This window comes from Odontesthes bonariensis, chromosome 7 (genome assembly GCF_027942865.1).
Source record: "Odontesthes bonariensis isolate fOdoBon6 chromosome 7, fOdoBon6.hap1, whole genome shotgun sequence".
NCBI lineage: Eukaryota > Metazoa > Chordata > Actinopteri > Atheriniformes > Atherinopsidae > Odontesthes > Odontesthes bonariensis.
In genome coordinates this window covers 5,016,951-5,042,012 of record NC_134512.1, presented here as the reverse complement: position 1 = coordinate 5,042,012, position 25,062 = coordinate 5,016,951, and the positions used below count along the sequence as shown (strand labels likewise).

General features: G+C 41.3%; 1 protein-coding gene across 2 annotated transcripts in view; it reads right to left on the bottom strand.

The window, feature by feature from the left end:
* Positions 1-25,062, bottom strand: part of aass (aminoadipate-semialdehyde synthase) — a 70,925-nt gene that overhangs the window by 32,380 nt on the left and 13,483 nt on the right. For both annotated transcript variants that reach the window (XM_075469292.1, XM_075469291.1), the window contains exons 10-14: positions 22,238-22,360; positions 16,840-16,951; positions 16,581-16,640; positions 16,013-16,080; positions 11,055-11,176 (exon numbers count right to left, since the gene is read on the bottom strand). In XM_075469292.1, the coding sequence (XP_075325407.1) occupies positions 11,055-11,176; positions 16,013-16,080; positions 16,581-16,640; positions 16,840-16,951; positions 22,238-22,360 (485 nt within the window). The remainder of the gene's footprint in view (positions 1-11,054; positions 11,177-16,012; positions 16,081-16,580; positions 16,641-16,839; positions 16,952-22,237; positions 22,361-25,062) is intronic.

The following is a 25,062-nucleotide window of genomic DNA, read 5'->3' as shown; positions in this document are numbered from 1 at the left end:
CTGGACATGGTGGAGATGTCTTGGCTGACACACCTCTTCAATTTCACATGGAGGTCTGAGTCAATGACTATGGAGTGGCAGACCAGAGTCTTGGAGAGGAGGCTCTGACCGATTGTTGAACATTGGGTTCAGGAGGAGCTTTCGCCCAGGTCGTGGAACAGTGGACCACATCTTTACCCTTGCATAGTTACTGAGGGATCATGGAAGTTTGACCATCCATTCTCCATGAGTTTTGTAGACTTGGAAAAGGCTTACAACCGTATTCTCTAGGGGATTCTGTGGGGGGTGCTGAGGGAGTATGGGGAACCAAAGCCATTTTTATGAGCTATTTGGTCCATGTATATCCAAAGCAACAGCTGAGTCCACATCCTTGGCACTAAGTCAAATTTGTTTACAGTGAGTGTTGGACTACGCCAGGACTGCCCCTTGTCACCGATCCGGTTTGTGATTTTCATGCACACTTTCCAAGCCGCTGCAAGCCTTTAATTATTTTTTTTTTTTTTAAATAATTTTTTGGAGCTTTTTATGCCTTTAATGGACAGGACAGCTGGAGAGAGACAGGAAGCAGGGGGCAGAGAGAGGGGGAATGACATGCAGCAAAGGGCCGTCCGGTGCGGGACTCGAACCAGGGCCAGCTGCAGCGAGGACCGCAGCCTCTGCACATGGGGCGCCCGCCCAACCCACTACGCCACCGACAAACCCTCTGCAAGCCTTTAAGAGATCTTATGAATCTCTCTTCCACACCACACGAACAGTGCAGCTTCTCTCACAGACAGATACACACACTTCTCATTTCCTTTCAGCCACAATTTCAGCAGGCATCCCTGCTCCTCAAGAAAAGCCCTTAGAACTGTGGGCCTCACACAAATATGATGTTGGACTGATAAAGAATTGGGAACCCGTAGTGATAACGCCAAAATCTGATTACAGGAGTTGTCAGCCTCAGTATCCATTGAAACTTTAGGTGATTGCTGGTATTACCCCTGTATTTGAATCTTTGTTGAAAACTGGTGTGATTGTTCCATGTTCAAACTCCCCTGTGAAGACCCCTTTTTCCCCTTTGAGAAAGATTAGGGAGGCAGGACAACCCGCAGATTTGTGCAGGACCTACAGGCTGTGAATGCTGCAGTGCAGCCTTGTGCTCCTAATGTTCCCAATCCGTAAACTAATCTTTCTCAGGTTCCTCCCACAGCAAAGTTCTTTTCTGTGATGGATTTAGCTAATGTCTTTTTCAGCATCCCTGTGCATCCAGATAACCAGTACTGGTTTGCTTTCACCTTTAATGGAAAGCCCTACACTTTCACTCGTCTGTGTAAGCTACTGTGAAAGCCCAACAATTTTTAGTGCTGCTTTAAAATCTTACCTTGACTATCTCACACTCACAGCTCTTTTACAATATTGTTGATGATGATTATGTTTACAGTTTTAATTCTTGCAGGTTCCTGATATGTTTGAAGATTCTTGTAATAATGATGATCAATTGCTTTCTTGTTACTTGCTTATTGTCTCTATCAATAATGTGTTTTAAATCTTTTTGAATGAACAATTTTGATGTTTCCCAGGGACAATATATTTACTTATTTGTCAACTACATTTGTATTGTCTGTTTTGAGTGATTAATATTAACATATGTTATCAAAAGGAGGGAGATGTGATGGAAAATCTATTGGATATTGGTTTCTATGTCTTACAAACAATAGATGTCTCATTGTGTTTTTTTCACATGATTTACACATGATTTCTATAAGTGAAGTTTCCTGATTGCATCAGCTGCTTACACAGCTGATTTGGCTAAGTCAGCAAGTAAGAATCTTATTTGTCCCATGCACATTGTCCACCTTTGTGTAACACTCTACCTCTGTATGTATAAGTACTCATTTAAGTTCAGACTTCTTCAGAGTTGCAGCCTAGCGCTGTTACTCTCCTTCATGAAGCATAATAAACCTTGGAAATGTTGGTGCAGATTCACTATGCTTTGTTAATAGAAACTTCCACCACACTATTGGACCGGAACCTAGGTTTAACTACTTGTACAATGGCTTATGTGCACAACAACCGCTAACTCCATGGTTTGACAAAAGAATATGTGCCAATCTCCACTTTGTTGCCATGTCAACAAAGTGGAGATTGGCACCCTCATGGCAATCTGATTAGGTTTGATAGTGTGGCTTTTTCCACCTCTGCTGCTCCCTCCACTTCCACCACTCCAGCTGCAACTCCACCTCTGCAGTGGCTCCTTTTTTCAGACCTCCTCAGCCCAACTGTACCTCCACCTCTGCAGCGGCTCCTTCTGCCAGGCCTCCTTTGCCCAGCTGCATCTCCACCTCTACTGTGGCTCCCATCACCAGGCCTCTTCGGACCACCTATCCCTCCATCTCTGTGGCGGCTCCCATCACTTAACCTCCTCTACCCAGCTGTACCTCCAGCTCTGCAGCGGCTCCTTCTGCCAGGCCTCCTCTGCCCAGCTGCATCTCCACCTCTACAGTGAGATAGATGAAAATATCATCTCACCGTAACTACACCCCCATCTCTGCGACTGACACCAACGTGTGGTGTAGCTCTCACTGTCAGGCCTCCTGTGCCCAGCTGCACCTCCACCTCTGCTCCTTTGAAAATACTATCTCACAGTAACTGAAACCCCACCCCTATCTCTGCTACTGACATCAACATCACTTCTGCCGCCATCCCTCCGCTACAACCTCAGCAGCTCCCCCTGTCTCTAACTATAGAGCAGGTGGGAGTTGAGCTCAGGAAACTTCGCTCAGGGGAGGCTGTAGGCTCAGATGGAGTGTGCCCAAGGCTTCTGAAGGACTGTGCAGGACAGCTAGCAGTCCCTCCTTAGAGGTTCTTCAATATGAGCCTTCAAATGGAAAAAGTCCCGGCGCTGTGGAAAACTTCCTGTCTCGTACCGGTGCGTGGAGCTGAATGACTACAGACCGGTGCTTTAGCCCTATTCGGACGGGACTAGTTTAATGGGGGGACCTGGGGTAAAGTAATAATAACCGGGAAATCTAGTCCCGTCCGAACGCGCCATGTCAGTAAAGATAGCGGAGTATGTCGGTAAACTTTGCCGAGAATTCTACCTCCTGTGAAACGGTCCGGAGTATCTACCATAGGTAATACTAATCCCGTGCGAATGCGACCTTCGGTAATAAGTACGGAATATGTCGTCACATCCTTTTAAAGAGAGAAACAATTAGGTGTGTCTGTTTGCAAACATGGAGGTTCTGGATGAAGCGCTGCTTGCAAGCACCTGCTTCGACCTAGTCGGCGCCATGTCTGTTTACAGATGGGGTTTACGGAAGTGAAATGAAGACGTGCATAGCATCCAGGATGTGACGGTTGTGCGTAACCAACAACTCCTCCCATGTTAGATGAATATTACAGGGATTTCTTGTCCCGTCCGAATTGGTCATTTCTTCTCCCTTGCGTCGTCTGGTTAACCAACATTACCATACGTCCCCCCATTGAACTAGTCCCGTCCGAATAGGGCTTTAGACATCTCACATGATGAAAACCTTGGAGTGACTACTTGTCCATCGCATGAGATTGCAGGTTGCTGAAGCTCTTGATCCCCTTCAGTTTGCCGACCAGAAACACGTAGGAGTGGAAGACGCAATTCTGTACATGTTGCATCGGGCATATGCTTCTGTTCTTTGACTTCTCCAGTGCCTTCAACACCGCACGGCCCCCTCCCTGACATCGTGGATTATAGACTATTTGTCTGCCAGACCACAGTATGTCAGGATGGGGAAATGTGTTTCTGGAACACTGGAATGAAGTACTGGGGCTCCGCAGGGTACTGTTTCAGCTCCTTTTTTTTTTTTTTAACACACCCTGTACACATAGGACTTCAGGTACAACTCGGAGTCCTGCCACATACAGAAGTATTCTGATGATACGGCTGCTGTGGCATGTGTGCGCGGTGGACAGGAGAAGGAGTACAGGGACCTTGTGGAGGCCTTTACTGACTGGACCAAAAGAACTGTCTTCTCCTGAACACCACCAAGACCAAAGAGCTGGTGGTGGACTTCAGGAGATCTAAAACCCCATACCATTCAGTCTGCATTGATGGAGGGGAGATAGAGACTGTTCAGACCTGCAAATACCTGGGGGTGGTGCTGGATAATAAACTGGAGTGGTCTGCCAACATAGAAGCAGTGTACAGGAGGGGCCAGAGCCGTCTCTTTTTCCTGAGCCGGCTCAGGTCCTTCAGTGTCAGCAGTGATATGATGTGCATGTTTTATCACACTATCATTGAGAGTGCACTGTTCTATGCTGTTGTCTGCTGGGGGAGTTGCACTACAGACAAAAACTGTAACTCCTTCTTCTCTCATGTTCATCGCTCCTATTCCAGGATTGACTACTTTTTCATAGACCAAAAACTTTTATCCATAATCAAGTCCTGCTCATACAAGAGCATTGTTATTTCAGATCATGCCCCACTCCTCCTAACTCTACTCATATCAGGTAAACCCCCCACCCAGAAAATCTGGCAAATGAACCCCCTCATACTATCAGACCACGACTTTGTCCATTCTCTCGCTGCCGCTATCGACGTGCTCCTACAGATTAATTCCACTCCAGATACAACCCCATCTATCATTTGGGAAGCACTGAAGGCATTTCTACGTGGCCGTATGATCTCTTACTCATCATTCATTAGTAAGCAACGTAAATCTCATTTAATGGAACTATCTAAGGGCATTCTAAATATAGATAAGCAATATGCAGTCTCTCCCAAACCAGAGCTATATGGGCAGACTCCAGACCAAATTCAACTTACTATCCACCAATCAGGTTGTCCAGATGTTACGGAAAACACAGCAATCATACTTTGAATTTGGGGACAAGCCTAGTAAACTCCTGGCTTTGCAATTAAGACAGCGTTACTCTCAAAACTTAATCACCAAAATCAAATGCCCCGACTTAGGTATTATCACTGACACGTCTAACATCAATAACTGCTTTGAAAACTTCTATAAGGAGCTATATCGCTGTAAATCAACTACAGACCAGGTGCGGATTGATGCATTCCTTAATGCCCTCCCCACACCCTCAATAGACGAGGACACCAAATCACAGCTAGATCAGCCTCTTACTGTAGACGAAATTGCCCAAGCAATTATGTCTATGCAGAGTGGTAAGACCCCTGGGCCAGATGGGTTCCCCATCGAGTTTTATAAAACATTCTTGGACCATCTGACAAAACCTATGCTTGACATGTTTAATGACGCCCTCAAAACCGGCCTGTTGCCACAATCCCTCCGACAAGCATCAATCTCTTTGATTTTAAAGAAAGACAAAGATCCTCTTGAGTGTAGCAGCTATAGACCTATAAGCCTCTGCCCAGCGGACGCTAAAGTTTTGGCGAAGGTCTTGGCGAGGAGATTAGAGTCAATCTTGCCTCAATTAATCAATGGTGACCAAACAGGCTTCATAAAAAACAGAATGTCCTTTTTTAACATCAGACAAGTGCTAAAAACTGTTTACACCAACTCCGCTCATGGGTCCAGCGAGCTTCTTGCCCTATTGGATGCAGAGAAAGCATTTGACCGCGTGGCGTGGGACTTCCTGTTTGCCACTCTGCGTAGATTTGGTCTTGGAGAGGGATTTATTGCCTGGGAAAAACTCCTCTACTCATCTCCCCTGGCGTCGGTTCGTACAAACGACATACACTCCCCATACTTTGAACTTCATCGTGGGACTAGGCAGGGCTGCCCTCTTTCCCCATTTCTCTTTGCTCTCTCCATTGAGCCTTTGGCTATAGCTATACGCACAGACAGTAGAATTCATGGTATTACAAGAGGAGGGATAGAGCAAAGAATTTCTCTATTTGCAGACGATATAATACTTTACCTCTCTAACCCAACCATCTCACTTCCCCAGGTTCTTCATTGCATTCAGCAATTTGGCATGATCTCTGGATACAAACTAAACATTAACAAGAGTGAACTCTTCCCTTTAAATATTGCTGTGGATGCCCTGCCCCCATCTGCTGCTCCTTTCAAGCTAGCTAAGACCGAATTCAGATACCTTGGAGTCATAATCACTAGAAAACTTTCAGACATATACAAACGAAATTTCATATCCATTCTAGAGCGCACCAAACAGGACTTTGCCCGCTGGTCTTCACTACCCCTTTCCCTTACTGGCCATGTAAATTCAGTGAAAATGAATGTGCTACCAAAATTTCTTTATCTGTTTCAAGCACTCCCCATTTTCATTCCCAAGTCCTTTTTTAAAACCCTAGAACAGTCAATTACCTCCTTTATATGGAATAAAGGCCCAGCCAGAATACGCAAGTCAACTCTACAAAAACCAAAACCATCTGGTGGACTGGCCCTCCCCAACTTCCAAATATACTATTGGGCAGCAAATATACATGGCACCCTCTACTGGGTTCACTGCCATTATGGCCTCAGTGACTGGGTTCCAACATGGGTACATTTGGAGGCGGCCTCATGCAGACCGGCATCCCTTAGAGCACTAGCTTGTGCCCCACTGTCTATGCCCTTGTCTGATTTTACGCACAACCCTGTGGTAGGTCAAACTCTGCGCATTTGGAATCAGTTTAAGCGCAGTTATGGCATTCAAGCGATCTCCATACTGTCCCCCTGTAACAACAACCCATTCTTCCCCCCTTCCCTATGTGATAATGCATTTGGAGTGTGGCAAAAGAAGGGTATTTCTATATTTAAGGACCTATACATAGACAATACATTTGCCTCTTTCAACCAGCTGTCTTTGAATTTTCATCTCCCCAAATCCCATTTTTCAGGTACTTTCAGATTCGAGACTTTGCAAGGAAAAACTTTGTTGACTTCCCCTCCCCCCCAAATGAAGCTTTGTTAGATCGCATACTGAAAACGAATCCTTACAGTAAAAGAACGGTTTCCCGTGTATACGTTTCAATTATAGGTTCTACATCCTCTGACGATACAACTGTACGACAACATTGGGAGGCAGATTTGGGGTACAGACTTGATGATGAAGACTGGACTGAAGTTTTAAGAAAGATTCATTCTTCTTCCATCTGCGCTCGCCATAGTCTCATACAGCTCAAGTTCATTCACAGAGTTTACTGGACTAAAGTCAGGCTCTCCAAAATAAAACCAGAGGTTGACCCCATCTGTGATAAATGTAGGCAGGCTCCGGCTACATTGATGCACATGTTTTGGTTCTGCCCCAAGTTGCTTCCCTTTTGGACGTCCATATTTCAAGTAATCTCTGAGGCCTTCCACAAGACTATAGACCCTTCACCTCTAATCGCTCTCTTTGGTCTACCCCCCAGTAATGTTCGCCTTTCCAAGGCCAAGAAAGACGCCCTTGCCTTTGTTTCTGTAGTGGCTAAAAAGGCCATTCTTAAGACCTGGAAATCCTCTCATCCCCCCTCCTATGTACATTGGATGAGGGACCTACTGAATTGCTTACATCTTGAAAAAAAATCAGATACACGAGACAAAATAACATAGACAAATTTGACAGCACCTGGGGTCTGTTCATGTCCATCTTTTCCTCTCTTGACCCCTCTGAACTCTCTCCTCTGCTGACTCCCCAAGCCTAACTCCCACCTTGTCTTGTACTCATGTAACCTTGCTCTAAAATCCAGAGATACCCCCCCCCCCCATCCTTCCCTCAGTGAAAACACTACCATCTATTATCTCCTTCTCCTTTCCTCACCTTTGTTTCCTGTTCGTTTTGTCTTTTTTCCTTGTTTTTGAATATTGTTTTTATGTTACTGTTGTTATTTATGTTATTATTGTGTTACTATTGTTTGATTTATTTTTATTTTTTTCTCTTTATATTATTTGTATGCGAATATTGCAGTTCTACTGTCAGCTTTGCTGTTTATTTTGGGTAAGGGGTGGCAGGTGGGGGGAGGGGATTTTTCATGTTACTTTTCCTCTGACATTGTATACAATTTCTTGAAAAAAATAAAAACAGAATTTTGAAAAAAAAAAAAAAAAAAAAAAAAAACTGTAGACGCCTGGAAAAAAACGGTGAAAATGGCCAGTTTTGTGATAGGCAGGGAGCTGAACCCTCTTAGAACTGTGGTGGAGCAGCGGATGAGGGGGAAGTTATATTCTTTGATGGTGAACAACAAGCAACCCCTCCACAGCATCCTGGCAGGACAGAGGAGCATCTGCAGGACTAAGAAGTTCAGGAGGTCCTTTGTCCCCACAGCCATAAGGCTTTTTAACAATGACTTCTGACTTCTGTTCTAGAATGCGCTGCTGAGGGTGGCAGCACGTTGGAGTAGCTCTGTACCTCACATTGAGATTTTTCTTTTTTATAAATTTCATTCCTGTTATTTCTTGGAAGAAATTGCATTTTTTGGACAACTTTTCCTTCCTGCCTTGGATGCTGTGCAGCTGGATTGATTTTTCCCAATACTTTTGTATATTTTACTCTTTTGTTATGATGCATAACCATAGCAACAAGGTGGTTTACAACAGGGAGCAGCTGATTAACATTGGAAAAGCAGAAATAATTTGACAACTGAAGCCAGAAATCCCACTGGAATTGATAAGGAGGCGTCGTGGATGCAGAGCAGGAGCAAAGAGGAGAGAAAGAAAGAAGAAGTTCAAACCATCTCTGCCATCCGTCATCATGGGCAATGTAAGATCGTTAGCTAACAAGTTGGATGAACTTCTAGCCTTGACAAGGACTCAGCAAGAATATCAGGAATGTAGCATTATGTGTTTTACTGAGACATGGCTGCAGGATCATATCCCCGACTCCAGCGTCTCTCTGCCGGGCTTCCTGACTGTACGAGCAGATCGAGATTTAAAGAGTAGCAGGAAAAGGAAAGGGGGTGGATTGGCAGTGCTTGTCAACAACAGATGGTGTCACCCAGGACATGTTACTGTGAAGAGTCGTCTCTGCAGTCCTGACATTGAACTATTGGCAGTAAGTTTTCGTCCATATTATTTGCCAAGAGAGTTCACCAGTGTTGTTTTGGTGGCTGTTTACATTCCACCCTCAGCTGTTGCCGACACTGCATGTGATGTCATCAGTTCCGTTGTTGCTAAGATACAGACACAACACCCCAATTCTTTTGTGGCAATATCTGGTGATTTTAATCATGCCTCACTCTCTGCTACACTGCCAACTTTTCAACAGTTTGTCAGCTGCTCTACCAGAGAAAACAAGACATTGGATTTGTTTTACACAAATGTCAAGGATTCATACATTTCCAAATCAAGACCTCCCCTGGGTAAATCAGATCACAACCTTGTTTTTCTCTGTTCAGCATATAAACCCCTTGTCCAGAGACTACCTGTCACAAAAAGGACTGTTAGAAAGTGGTCACAGGAAGCTGAAGAAGCCTTACAGGGTTGTTTTGATGCAACCAATTCAGCCTGATCTGCTTCGTATGAAACTCCAGAAGACTCAGGTGGAGGCCTCAACAATCACCTGGATTAATGACTACCTGACAAACAGACCACAGTTTGTCAGACTAAAGAATTGTGTGTCTAACCAGGTGATCAGCAGCACAGGAGCACCACAGGGGACTGTACTCTCACCATTCCTTTTCACTCTGTACACTTCAGACTTCCTGTACAAGTCAGACTCCTGTCATCTACAGAAATATTCAGATGACTCTGCAGTGGTCGGGTGTATCAGAGATGGACAAGAAGCTGAGTAAAGAGAGCTGGTGGACCGCTTTGTGGCATGGTGTGGAACAATCATCTCATCTTGAATGTTAACAAAACAAAGGAGGTGATTGTAGATTTCAGGAGAAACAGGGTCAGATCAAACCCTGTTTCCATCATGGGAGAAGAAGTGGAGGTGGTTGAGGAATATAAATACCTTGGTGTTCATGTGGACAACAGACTGGACTGGAGACACAATAGTGAAGCCATCTACAAGAAAGGATAGACCAGACTGTACTTCTTGAGGAAGCTAAGGTCCTTCAAGGTTTGCAACAAGATGTTGCAGATATTCTACAAGTCTGTTGTTGAGAGCGTCATTTCCTCTTGCGTCATCTGTTGGGGCAGCAGCATCAGAACCAGGGACCTAAAAAGACTCAACAACCTGATAAGGAAGGCTGGTTCTGTTCTGGGGACGACTGTGGAACCTCTGGAGACAATAATGCAAAGAAGGATTTTGCATAAAATCAAGAGAATTATGGACAACCCTGAACATCCTCTCCATGAGACTGTTATCGGAAAACAGAGTCTCTTCAGTCAAAGGCTTCTTCAGTTTGGATGCAAAACGGACCGCTACAGGAAATCTTTCCTGCCCACAGCCATCAGCATCTATAATAACTCCTTGATTTAATTGAGTTACATCAACATTTAATTTCCCTCTGGGATAAATAAAGTATTTTTGAATTTTGAATTGAATTGAATGTTTTTCATAAAATTCTTTCTTTATTTATTCAATTTAATTTCATTATTTCTTCATCATTATAATTATTATTTTTGTTCTATTGAATAAATAATGAATAAAGTATTTTTCTATTCTAATATACACTCATTGTAAATATTTTAATTGAGCGACATTACAATTTGAATTTCCCCCACGTGGATGAATAAAGTATTTTTCTATTTCTATTAGAAATAAAGGTCAAGTCTTTGTGACAATGTCAAAATATCTGTGTATGTGTGGACAAAGCCTAAGACGACTTTCAATTTCAATACAACTGTCTTTTTCAGATGTATGCCTTGTAAATAAATACATTCAAAAATAAATCCATAAATACAACCAATCCTACTGCATAGCTCTTTGAGGAACTTAAATGTGAGCTCTTGAATGGTGCTCCTTCCAACAATAATACTAAAATAAACTCACAGTTGTCTGTGTAAAACAGTTGTCTCTGATGCCATGATTAATATGGAATTCTCCGAAGCTGCCTTACGGTCTTCTCTAAATAGTAAGCTAAAGCATGTCAGTAAATCATCTGTTCTGTCATCTGACATTTCCATGTCCCGGTGGAAGCACATACCACTCCAGAAACAGTACATGGCAGAAAAATATGGCAGAAAAAAAGGGGGAAATTTTTTTTTTTTTGAATTATACAACACTTCTCAGTATTTTAGACTCACCAACTGTAACCTGGGTCTTCTCATCACGGGTTAGATACTCAACAACAGGTCCAGAGACGTATCCTGAACCCAGGAGCAGAACTCGCTTCATGCCTGTCTTCGTCATGATCTGGGCCTTCGCCCTAAAAATAACCCATTTGAACCACGTCAGAAAGATAGTGTGACTCCAGTGAGGCTCAGTGTGTTTCTATTCATGTTCCACATTAACCTGAGCCACACAGGACAAACAACATTCATTTCTAAAGTTGGAAATAACACAGGGAAATTCAGAATGTTAATTAAATGAAGTTTCAACTACATGTCTAATTTTTGAGGATGGGGGGGATTACAGGATGAGAAATTTTAATATCTTAAATCAGTGATTGTACATCCACTGCAAATTTGTGCTGTTTATAGTGTCAGGAAATTGATAGACTTCAACAATACACAGAAGAACCAGAGTACAAAAAATAGATCAAGTTCTCATATATGAAACAAACAAGCGTTCTTGTGTTACCCACCACCTCAAATCTCTCAAAAGTGGGCCCCTGGACTTCTTAGCTCTAGCTTAATTGAATGCAACACACATGCATGTGTTGCAGCACCACTGACTGGAAGTCAGCTTGGCACTCATCAACTTAATTAAAGGAGAAAATATAAACGCACCCTCAAGAGAATTTCTTCCACACTTTACATATTTCAAGGGCCAAACTTTAATCAAAAGGATTAAGATTTTGGTGGCAGGGCTTATTTGGAAAAATTATACTTAGTATCAAGTTGGAAGAAAACTTATCAAGTTTGGGAGGTGGCCCAAATATGAGTGAGGGTACAATTTGGTGTGAATAACACTTAGGCTTCACTAAAGAAGAGGTTAAAACCTCTTCAGATATTCATAGAGCCCCTGAGGAGCAAGGCTGTTTTGAGCTTGACTGTTGATGATCAACACAAACAAATTAAATAATTAGTGAATTAAATAGCGTGTTAATGATAGCCAAAAAAGACTTAAGATATTTGTTAAGAAAAACAAAATAGTGATTTGGGATAACAAAGATTACATGTCAATGATAACCATGCAAATTACAATTACTCTGTTTTAAGAGTGAGAGGAAGGCATCGAATGAATCTCTCCAACTGCTGCAGATCCAACAATCCCAGCTTAGCACAGAAACTCAGTAAAACTACTAAGCATTCTTGACCATTTTTTCTTTCTAATAAATGAAATCAGAATTGATTTAGGAATATAAATTCCATGGCAGTGACATTGTCTCCTGAACCCATTCAGGGATTTCCATGATAAAATTAAGGGGCCGAAGATCACAGGCATCCAAATCTGATTTTCAGCCATATTCTTCCCGCATAGAGCTGTCTCCAAATTTTCGGAATCTTTTTTTATGTACTGTAAATAATTGAGTCTTAAAATGTTTCAAAGTGTTTCTTCGTGTAACATTATTCTGAAATTGCCTATCCCAGCTGCCATTGGGCGAGAGGCAGGGTACCCCCTGGACAGGCCACCAGTCCATCACAGGGCCACACAGATACAATTACACCCTAAAACATTTGACAGTTCTATTTCAAAGATAATTTTTGAATAAAGCATTATGCTACACAAGTATACCAAGGGAACCAGTAACACCACTGCAAAGTTTATTTATATTAGTGGGGAGGTGCATGTCAGGTTATGTCGTAACAAAGTCTCTCTACAGCAGAGCAATTTCCACCAAAGTGGTTCCAGTGTGGTTAAGAGCTAGAGCGGAAGCCTGAAATTGTCACAGGTCTTTGTTTTTCAACTTCTAAAACTCCAGCGCTACACTAGCGCTTACTTTTTGCTCGGCCAGAGCAAAGAACTGCTGACATCAGAGACTGCCAAATGTGCGTTGACAATCACTATATGCAGCTGAACTGAACAGTGTCTGCAGATATCTTCACAAACATTGTTGAGTGCATTAATAAAATTAGCTGATATTTATAGAGCCCATTCGAAACAGCGTGTATAGACTGGTGATATTGAGACATTCTTTTGCTAGGAAATATAGCAAATAGCAAATACTGTAATCTGTTGCTTTGGTAAAATAGCAAAATAAAAGCTGTCTCTCTACACAATGGTCCTCTACAGAAATTCAGAGAACAGAGGAGAGAGGGCCAAACATATACTGTAGAGACATTTAAAATGATGGGATGATGAGGTTCAGTCATGGCTCTCAAAAAAAAAGAAAAAGTCAAATCAGTTCTTAGTAATAACCTACTATGTCTGACCTGTCCCTAGCACAAGCCCCGAATCAGCACTGTCATAAACTAATAGGAACATTTTTAGAGCAAAAATTAGCAAACATATAGGGTGAGTCTTAAATGTAGTTGAAAATCAGCACCCTTCGCTAAGAAGGTGAAAAATTACAAGCTATGCTAACAGTCTGAGATGGTATGATCTAAGTCAGCATGGTTTGAACTGTTGTGAACATACTATCTGAAGGTATTTTACTTTAGAGTGGCTAGCAGCTTCACAGCCTTTGTGCTAAGCTAGGATAAATGGATTAATCTTTGGACCGGATGCATAGAATTAAACTGGTATTCATCTTCTAATTTAAAGATTAATTCTTAAAAAAAAACAAAAATAGATGAAAAAAAAGGTGAAATGATTCGACACAATTAATGATAACAATTTTGATGTTAAGTGAGAAGAGAAGATATTTCTACCACTTGATGCCCAAGGGCAAACTCCAGCTTCTGCAGTTGGCTAGCAAAGGTGGTCTATTAGTGTGCTAGCAGTGCAAGGTGTTAACGCAGTCACAGCAGACACAGGGGGCAGCACTGTGCAGAAGCAACCACAAGGGGAAAGTTAGTGGCTTTGTGTTCAGCTTGTACCACTGCCAGCTGAAGGATGCTAAAACATCAGAAACTAAAAAAAAAAAAAACTTTAAAAGGATCAGTTAAAAGGTGAAAGAGCAAAACAAGGGACTACAAAGCACAAAATTACAGTCATTAGAAAGTTATCAACTGTTATCGAAAACCTCTACATTTTGGAACGTTAGAGCAGGGGAGCTACGAAAACATAAGAAACAAACCACAGATATTACCTGTCTCGTAATCTTAAAACAAGTCATCCTTAAATTGGTTGCAATGACTCGTAGATGAAACAGGTATGCATCATCATGTTTTTTTTAAAACAGCTCATAATAAACATTTCAAATGAAAGATTACTAATTAAACACAAAACAAACACTTAACAAGATCATTTACTTTAAAACATGTACAATGCCCTCCATAATGTTTGGGACAAAGTCCCATTTTTCTTTGAGTTACCCCTCTGCTCCTCAGTGTAACATTCTAAATCTAACAATTTAGACATGATTAAAAAGCACATCCCACACTTTAATTTAGTCATTGAAATACATATCAGTTGCATCATGTAGAAATTACAACAATTTTTATACATAGTCCCCCTCATTTTAGAGCACCATAATTTTTGGGGAAAAGTAATGGCAAGTACATAACGCGGTCATGTTTAGTACTTTGTTGCAGATAACTTACACGCAATGATTGCTTGAAGTTGGCAACTGACAGACATCAACAGGAGGCTGAGTATCTTCCCTAGTGATCCCCTGCCAAGCCTCGACTGCAGCCACATTCTACTCCTGCTTGGACTTTTCCCTTTAAGTTTCTTATTCAGCATGTAAAAGACATGCTCAACTCTGCATGAATTTAAATCAGATGAATGGCTCTGGCCGTTCAAGAATTTTTCGTTTTTTTGAGTTTTGAGAAAGTCTAGCGTTACACAAGCAGTATGTTTGGGATCATTGTCTTGTTGCAGGATGAAGTGCTGTCCAATGAATTTGGAGGCATTTACTGGAAATTCAGTAGAGAAGACGTTTCTATCCAGCTCAGAATTCATTCACAAGAGCTTCAAAAAGGGCAACTGGACTTCTTCTTGGATCTTGAAGACGTTTTACCTCCCCTCCGAAAGGCTTCTTCATTTCTAAACTAGATGGTGGGAAGTATCAGCTTATAAGAAGAGAGGGTTGTTACAATTACATGTCTCATTGAATCCCCTGACCAATGTGCACGTCGTTTGAGTCTTTATCATCTATGAATTGTCTACCTCCCTGAAGGCGGGTTTTGATCACAGGATCAAAGATGTGAATGATTGTGAAACTCCCTGGGGAGGAGAGACAATGCTACATTGTAAGCTCTGAGAAGGTGATACCTGAGACCACCTCCTCTGTTCAAAGATGCTTTTTTCCAGTTTAACATACACTGCACTAAAAGGACTAATATCCGGAGAGATCCAACAGAATTAAGTACCGAGCCTGTCATTATGTTTGGCCCCAAAAGGCTACCGTACCAGCTGATTTTCTGTATGCTGTCAGTTCAGTCTTGAGTAAACGATTGGCAACCTGACTCCTGCCTGTCTCCTCGTTATTAACCTAAAATAAGGTAAATACATAACAACTGGCGACAAGAATGGGATTATCTCACATGTAGAAGTTCAGAGTGTTTGTTCTTATGACACTCGGCCGATGAAAGAGCGAGAGGGAGCACCGAAAGCTTAGCACTGCTAGTGCCACCGGGAAACAAGTTTACATATCTGCCACAAATCCAAAATGTTCCGGGGATATATACGGTAAGGCATTTGGGTTTGAGCGTACGCCATGTCTCAGTAGGAAATCCACGCAAGTCTGTACATGAGTCCCCCGTAAAGCAAATTGTCCCAAATACTATAGTGCCCTGAAATGAGGGGAACTATGCATAAAAAGTCTTGTAGTGTCTACAAGGTGAAACTAAAATGTATGAAAATGTTTTTGAATTAAAGTCTGGAACGTGCACTTTAATCATATTTGAATCGTTTGATTTAGATTTTACACTGAGAGGGGGAACTCAAAGACAAATGTGACTTTGTACCCAACATTAAGGAGAGTGCTGTACTAGATATCAAATGTAAAAGTTAGGCAGACATCATCAAAATTCTGGTCTGAAGGAAGACATACCTTCTTTCTCGAAGTTTTTCGATGTACTCAAATTTTGGGGTCAGAACTCCATTAGAGGTGATAACAGCCTTGTGGAACGAATAGATAAAAAGGTCACATTAAATCTCATTAAACTGTAAACAAACTTAACGTCAGGCAATGAAGCAGGAAGTCTGCTGCAGTGGTAAACAACAATTTTCTATGTGGTGCGGCACAGCTGAACTCTGTACTCTGTTACAACATGATGGTTTCCATGGTACTGCCGTCACCAATATTCCAAGCGAGCGGACACAATACTGGAGATGTGAAAATATGCAGTACAATAACCTCTTCACACACACACACACAGGTGAAAGCTATTTGTGTCACTGAAGCTTCATACTTTGCTACAATGCATACACTAAGCATATTACCAACATGTAAATTATCATGGATGTATTGCATACTGTTCTCAGTTAAACCAAAATAATGAACAAATTAATGTGATGATTATTTTTTTGTCTCAAGATCACAAGATAAAATTCCTATTCATAAACTTTATCTTTGCTCAGTTATTATACTACTACTATACAAAGATAACCATTCTTACATCTCTGACTTGTGGGCTGAACTCTTCTTCCTCCAGTGGTCTGGTGGCATCTGAATCCAGCTGGTAATGACAAAATACAACATTCATCAAGAAAAATAATGGGGCTGGTAGGTAAGTCTTGTTTGTTAGAGGTTTCATTTCCCTAACTATACCAAATCAAAATTTGTTACATCACTCCTTCACAGCAAGCTACATAAGAAAATCAATCAGAAGCAGAAAACAACACAAAATGACCTGGCCTAAAGTCTACACATCTTACCATTTCCCAGATATAGGGGAAAAGTCTGTCTCCAAAGTATTCAGTGGCTTCAATTGGGAGCTGAGCAGGAAGGTTGTCAATGGAGCACATGAGGATTCCATTTCCCTCCACACTGCCAGGACCACAAGCAAAGTATAGCTTAGTGATTAGTTTCTTCCATAAGATCAACAACTTCTCATCCTATAGTTTATGTTAAATGCAAACAGTGTCATCACTTAAATTCATTTCTCACTGGACCAAATGAAACTCGTGTTCTAAGCATCCCACAAAACTGTTCTTAAGAGCAATTATCAAGAGCGCTGGTTCCAGCACACTGAGGATAAGCACATTTCTTCTGGTAATGGAGTGAATCACTTTATTTAAGCAGGTGTACTTGCATTAAAGAAATATATATGTTGTAAGTGGTTGTTTTCTTTAAGCTAAACAACAGTGATCTAGAAAAGTGTGTAAAAAAACTAAACAAGCTTCAACAGTGTAGATGGAAGTCAAACAAGTAAAATAACTTGTGCAATTCAAACAAATAGGCAACCATAAGCTGTGTCCTGCAGCTCATACCATGACCGAACCTAAGAAAGACACAACAGAAAGAAATAGCAGAGGAATTACTCATTGAAATCTAAATATATGTACAACAGGGTTAACCCTAACAATCACTATGCCTATGTTTTCAACCTCCAAACGTTTATGCGTGATGCAAACAGTTACCAACTCTTCCCCCAAGTCTTGTGGTTCAAAATTGTTCATGTTCTTTTTGTTGTTTATTTTCATGCAGACGCAAGCATTTTGCTGCAGCTTGCTGCAACTGCTAATTACTTTTATGTCTTATTTTTACCTGTGTGTGAAGTTCTTTACAAGTAAGTTCTCCAAGCATGCACCTTGAGAGAGTTTTTCACGCATATTTGTTTGTCCTGTCTGAACGCTACTAATGCTATGGCAGCTAGCAGTAGCGACCAATTCATTGTTTTTACCTGGAAGCAGCTGACCATACAGGAGGGTTGTGGGCAATTTTGTGGACTGGTGTGAGCTCAACATTAGTCAAACTAAAGAAATGGTGGCAATTGGGGGAGGGGTACACATCCTATGTATCTTTGTGTGTCCATGGACAATAGATTGGACTGGTCAAAGAGCTCGGTAGCCACTTACAAAAAGGGCCAAGGTAGGTTATATTTCCTTTGCAGACTCTGATCATTCAGTCTGCAACATCATGCTGAGGATGTTCTATGAGTCTGTGGTCCCCAGTGCCATCTTCTTTGCTGTGGAATGTTGGGGAGGCAGCTTCAAGGTGGCAAACACAAAAAGACTTAATAAACTCATCAGGAAAGCTTGCTCAGCTGTGGAGGAGAAACCCAATCTATCATGAACAATGAATATGCTCCGCTCCATGTGGTGGCAGGATGGAGGAACACTTCTAGCCCTGTGCTCCACTGAACCGCACAGAAAATCCTTCCATCCCACTGCCATCAGACTCTATAACTCCCATCTACCTGTCCTACCTATCTGTTACACACACAATTAACACCTGACTCTGTAGATTATTAGCAATGGTGACTTCCACTTTCAGCTTCCTGTGATAATTTCTTCTGATAGTCATGTGTAGTATTCACCCTTAACACAAAAGTAATCATGTACAATGTCTTAATGTTTTCCTGTTATTAACTACCGTCTTACTTTCCATCCTTACTTATATGTATCACCTTGTGCAATATACTTATTGCTTGGGTACAATCATAGACTATATCATCATGCTCAATTACCACCACACTCTTTACTTTTTATATTATTATGTGCAATACGGGAGTACTAGAATTATATACTTCTGAATGTCCAGATTGATTGATTGATTGATCGGTGCAATCTGTTGGTTTCCTTAGCTAGGAAATTGTTTTTGAATTGGCTCTATATGAATGAATTGGATTATTTTGTAAATAATTATGATTACAATGGCTTGAATTGCATTTGAAATGTATTATTTAAGTGCCTTGAGATGACTTTTTTTTATTATTTGGCGCTATATAAATAAAAATTAATTGAATTGACATTTTTATTTTGTTTTATTGTAATTTCTTTACTGTTTATTTTCATTGACATTCTAACTTTCTATTTTTATTATAATTTGTTATTGACTTATTATTGTTCTTCTTATGTACGTCTAGTTGTGCAGCTGCAAATTCCTAAGACAACTGAATGCAAAATGCAACCCTTGGCAATATGAAAAAGTATTGCCATTTTTTTCATGCGTGGTAAAGCTCAATTTAGAGTCATCTTGATCTCTCCTAATTTCCCCTATACAGCGTCCCCTTAATGTGGACAAAATCAGCTGCTCCTTTGGAATCATGGAAACAGGACAAGATAACTCTAGTGTATGTATGTGTATGTGTATGTGCCTGTAGTTAAAACTGTAGTTAACGTAACACGTCACTGACGCAGACGGCTGCGCGCAGCGCATCAGTCCTGACTCATGTGCGAATGCAGACTGAAACAGTTCCACTGGAGAAGGACAGTTATCAGAACGAAATTCGAGTAGGACAGTTCTGATAACTGCGTTCTTATAACTACTCTCTGTCCGAAAGCGGCTAAAGATGCTTTTGTCAAACCCCACAAGTTAGAACTATCACAAGTTAGATCTATCTATAATAGAATAGAAAAATACTTTATTCATCCCCCAGTGGGGGAAATTCAAAATTTTTTCTTTTTAAAAAAACCCCAAATATTTACAATGAATTAAATGAATAACAATAATTATAATAATTATAACATAAATTTGAAAAAAAAAATCAAAGCCTTATGGCTGTGGGGACAAAGGACCTCCTGAACCTCTCAGTCCTGCAGCCTCTCACTGCAGCTGCTCCTCTGTCCTGGATGCTGTGGAGAGGATGTTTATTGTTCTCCAAAACAGAATATAATTTCCTCCTCATCCGTTGCTAAAATTTTATGTAGTACTAAAAAAAAAAAAAAAAAAGACATAGACAAAGTTCTTTTTTATGTGATTTAGATCTGTCAAAGCGCAAGTTGACACTTAAAATGCCTCTTTAATGGAAACAGTTTTTTAAAAAATACATAGTTTAATTTCAAATAGCATGTGCTGAAACCTTAGGTACGAAAAATTGTGTAACTGATAGGGGTGTAACGATTCATCTACTACATTGATGTAGCGATTTATATTCCTATGATCCAACTACATTAATCTCGGCAAGTTGGCCTTCCGGACGACATATATCGATCTAAAATTGTTTTAAAAGGTAATCAATCGATTGTATTGATACTAGGAAATAACGCATTGGATTAAAGCACGTCAGATTTTATATGGATGTTTTTTTTAGCACTTTTAATGATAAAAGTGTTAAACGTTACTCAATTCAGTCTGACCGTCTGTGACATCATCACCAAACGCCGGCAGCAGCGCAAATATCAAAACATAGCATGACGGTGGATGGCAGAGGAGAAGCCGGCGAGCGAGAAATTAGCAAGGGTTGTGTGTGGAAACACCCCTATGCGCATCTTTCCCGCTGCAGCAGCAGCGCAAGCCAAGGTGAAGTCAGCTCTGCAGAAGCCTCAGCCCTCGCCAGCATCTTTAGTCAGAGACTAGACCAAAACATCACGGCAACAATTGCCAAGTTTATCTGCAAAGACATGTGACCCTACACTGTGGTTGAAAATCTGTTCGGTTCTGTGAAATCTTAACTTATTCCAGCATTGTACAAAAGTACTAAGAATGATGTGAAGCTGTCACTTTCTCAAGCTGAACGAGTAGCGATAACGACTGATGCCTGGACGTCGTGCTCAAATCAAGGGTATGTGACAATTACCTCTCATCACATTGATCCGGACTGGAAAATGAAGACCTTTGTTCTTCAAACCAGAGGTATTGTATTATTTCTATGTTGAAAAACAACAGCAAAAGTAGCAGGTAAACCTACTGTTAATTATTTTATTTTTTATATCAATATTGTAATATTTTTATGTAGAAAAACAAAAGCAGAAGTGGCAGGTAAACCTACTATCTAAATGTTGGTTGCACTTACTGCATTATTTTTATTCAAAATGTATTGAATATCGAAAATGAGAGCAGAAAAGGTTAACTTCCTATTAATTGAACCTAAAGTGTTGGTTGCACTTTATTCAAATAAAATGTGAATGCATTCAAATAAATTTGCAATAAATTAATTGTTGTTTACTTGTTTGTTTATATCCATAATTTATACCTGATTCCCTTACAAGAAACAACGAATCTAGGAAACTTCACCTGCACTGTCCAGTATACAGGTATTTATTTCAGTCACACTGGTTGAATTGTTGGCTAAAAAGTTACTGAATCGATTTCGAGTCACTCAGTGGGGTTACATGGCACTGAAAGGATCAGATTATTGGCTAAATTACAATAAGAATGAGTTATTAAGTGCATATAGACACTTTAATCTGAGTTACTCGCGATCGGATTAAGACCCCGAGATAACTCGGTTGAAAGTCACACTAAACCTGTTTGTAGACACTAAAGCACGTGGAGAATTAGACTTTGCGTTTTGCGCATGCTCAAGATTTTTTCCCGGGGTCGGGAACCGGAAGTCGGAAGAGACAATATTACTGTTGTAGTCGCTGTGGGAAAGAAAAACAAAGCGATGGAGAATGCGCCGTTGGGCATCGCGTCTGTGCAACAAGCAGCTCATCACAAACAAAATATAGAGGGACGTAGCTTCATCTTGCTCTTCATTCGTCATTTTCTCGAATGCCTGAGTTTGCTGTTGTTGTTGTTGTTGTTGAAGGGGTCAACAGGAAGTGGCTCTATTAGCAATAGTTGAAATGGGTACAGCGCCACCTATCGTATCAGAGTATGACATGCTTTGTGCCTCTGATCCGATTAATTCGCTGCATTATATCCCCAGATAATTACCCTTGCTCAACTCATTCTTATTATAATTTAGCCAATTATCTGATCCTTTCAGTACCATGTAATCCCACTGACTGAATCGTTTCGGATCGTATCGGATCGTATCGTTCTAAATGAACCAATATCGTCCTTGAATCGTATTGGCAACCACAAATCGTGATTGCGAATCGAAGTTAAAACGAATCATTACACCCCTAGTAACTGACCAAACATTTACAAAATGTATTCTGATCCTTTGCAAGAATGCTTTTTATTTCATGTTTGTAGTTTCTTCTGAGGCTTTGCAATAAAGTTTTAGTGGACAGTTACGTTTGCCAGAGAAGGCTCAACTTTTTCAACGATGAAATCAAACTAAAATTGTATTCCAAAAGAATAGAAAAAATGTTAAAAATATTTTTAATCGTAAGACCTAAAATCCCTAATATCGGCCCAAAGTATTTGTGTGAAGAAAGAAGCATTGACATGAATGTAAACATGCAAGTGACATTAAAAAACGAATTATGAGCATTGTACCTGTCATGATCTATGTGTTGGTCAGCGTCGTACATGCAGAAAGGTTTATCAATGGTGGTGCACTCGGTCATGAACTCTATAGAGCCTCCGGTGTCAGCAGATATGTCACAGATAGCCAGCAGCCTGTTGAGAGAGGAGAAGGGCATAATTTCACCACTGTGGAAGAGATATTCAGATACTTTGCTTTAACTGTGTGAGGGTACATAAATCTATAATATGGACAGTGCCTGAAAAAACATACTGTCAAAGGTAGAGCAGGAGGCATGTGTTCTCCTTTGATGTCGCATCTGCTTTATTTTAAACAATGCAGGTGCTTTGCTTCTTATCAGTAAGCAACATGGCATAGGCTCCAGGCCCCCTACGACCCTGAATTGGATTATGAATAGTATAGAGTATATAGGATTGATGGGTAGGTATTGTATACAAACAAGAAAAAAGGCTATATAAAACAAGTAGTTCGCAGGCACATCACATAATAGGCTCTTTAAAAGAGTTATGTTGGTGGGATATAACACCAATGCATTAAAAAGAAATATCTGTTGAAAACCAAAGTTGTGAACTGTGGACGGTGGACAGTGTACTTCAAAATGAGTCAAAAACACACCATTTTGACATTCACAGCCTCCTCTAGTGTTTCTATAAAACTAATACCTAATTCAGGTTTAAAAAAATTAGATTAATTAAAAAAAACTGGTGCAACCAGGTGTACAGTGCAACAAGCAAAAGTTGCAGAGCGTGAGGCATTCGAAAAGTTTTTTTTTGCTTTCAAGCTATTTCCCTTGTGGGATCAATAAAGTATACATCTATCTATCTCAAATTTAGGAAAGTTCCTAAACTTAATAGAATGTTCAATTTAGCAATGGCTGTGACTCCTCCTCTGCCAGTGGTGTGGTATATGAAAATTGGTATGAGTGATACATTGAAGGTAAGATAATTGTCTTGATGGAGTCATAAATATTTGATAGAATATTCACATATATGAGATTATGAAAACGTGCTGAGTTGAGTAGGTTGCTTTTATAGAATGTCTAGTAGATATTACAACAGGAATTCAGTACATTTCACGGGTAGGATGAGAGAGGGCAAAATTCTTTGGATTATCAGCATTTTGTTCAGTAAATAAATTTGAACTACAGAAGAGGAGGAGGAGGAGGAGGTTGCATTCAAATAGCAGCTGTGAGACACAAACAGCCAGAGAGTGAATCAGCAATGCATGCTGCAATTCAGCAATCATCATTTGGCCCCTGTTGAAATAAGGCCATCCATTCCAAAACAGGGTGGAATGCTCTCTCCGGGTCGGGAATGAGATCCTTCCCCAAGTGGAGGAGTTCAAGTATCTTGGGGTCTTGTTCACGAGTGAGGGACGAATGGAGCAGGAGATTGACAGACGGATCGGTGCGGCGTCTGCAGTGATGCGGGCTCTGCACCGGCCCGTTGTGGTGAAGAAGGAGCTGAGCCAGAAGGCGAAGCTCTCGATTTACCGGTCAATCTATGTTCCTCCCCTCACCTATGGTCACGAGCTTTGGGTAGTGACCGAAAGAACGAGATCGCGTATACAAGCGGCCGAAATGAGTTTCCTCCGCAGGGTGTCTGGGCTCTCCCTTAGAGATAGGGTGAGAAGCTCGGTCATCCGGGAGGAGCTCGGAGTACAACCGCTGCTCCTCCGCATCCAGAGGAGTCAGATGAGGTGGCTCGGGCATCTGGTGAGAATGCCTCCTGGACGCCTCCCTGGTGAGGTGTTCCGGGCCCGTCCCACTGGGAGGAGGCCCCAGGGAAGACCCAGGACACGTTGGAGAGACTATGTTTCTCGGCTGGCCTGGGAACGCCTCGGGGTCCCCCCAGAAGAGCTGGAGGAAGTGGCCGGGGACAGGGACGTCTGGGTCTCTCTGCTCAAGCTGCTGCCCCCGCGACCCGATCCCCGGAGCAGCGGAAGATAATGGATGGATGGATGGATGGATGGCATTCCAAAACAGATTAAAATGATCTACGAAGCCCACTTTATGGGTTCTGCAGAAAGACTGCAGCCAGTTACGAAGACAAAAAGTATACTTGTGGTGATGGGACCAGTGGCTGGCGGACGCTGGCGGATGTAAGACGTATTGCATCACTTCATGTTACTTTCATTGTGTTCTGTGAAATTTCTTGTTCCTCTTGGACTATTAAAAATCACTTAATTTCTCCTTATAAGTTACACATTCTTGCATAGTTAACTCTATCGCATACTTGTTCTATTCTAATACTCACTCTGACGGATATTTGGTGTTTATTTTCATTTTTAGCGGTGTGTCTTGTTCTCTAGCTTAGTATGGCTACCCGTTCTCTCACTCTCTCCAACTCCTGCTTTCACTTGCTCCGTGTGTCAGATTATTAGTTACTCCTCTGCCTCCTTTAGCGATAATGGTACATGTAACAAATGTAGTCTTTTCGTAGTAGGAGGCGAGGTTATCTGAATTGGAAGCTCGGCTCTGCACCGCTAGCCAGGTCCCTTTAAGTCTGTGCGGAGCCACCTAGCGTAGCTCAGGTAGCTAGCCCCATTAGCTGCCCCTTTGCAGAACCCGAGCAGCCGGGACCCCAGGTTGGCTGGGTGGCGGTGAGGAAGAGGAGGCCCAGCCCTAAAGTCAAAAGCCTGTGGTTCACCATCAACCTGTCCACGTGTCAAATAGATTTTCTCCACTCAGCGACAACTCAGAAATTCTGCCGCTCTTATTATTTTTCCAGTAGATAGTAGAGAGGTCAAGCATGTTGGTGCAAATGATTCTATTACAATCCATGTCAGAAGCCCACAAAATGGTGGATTGTGTAGGGCATTTCCAAAGGAAAAAAGA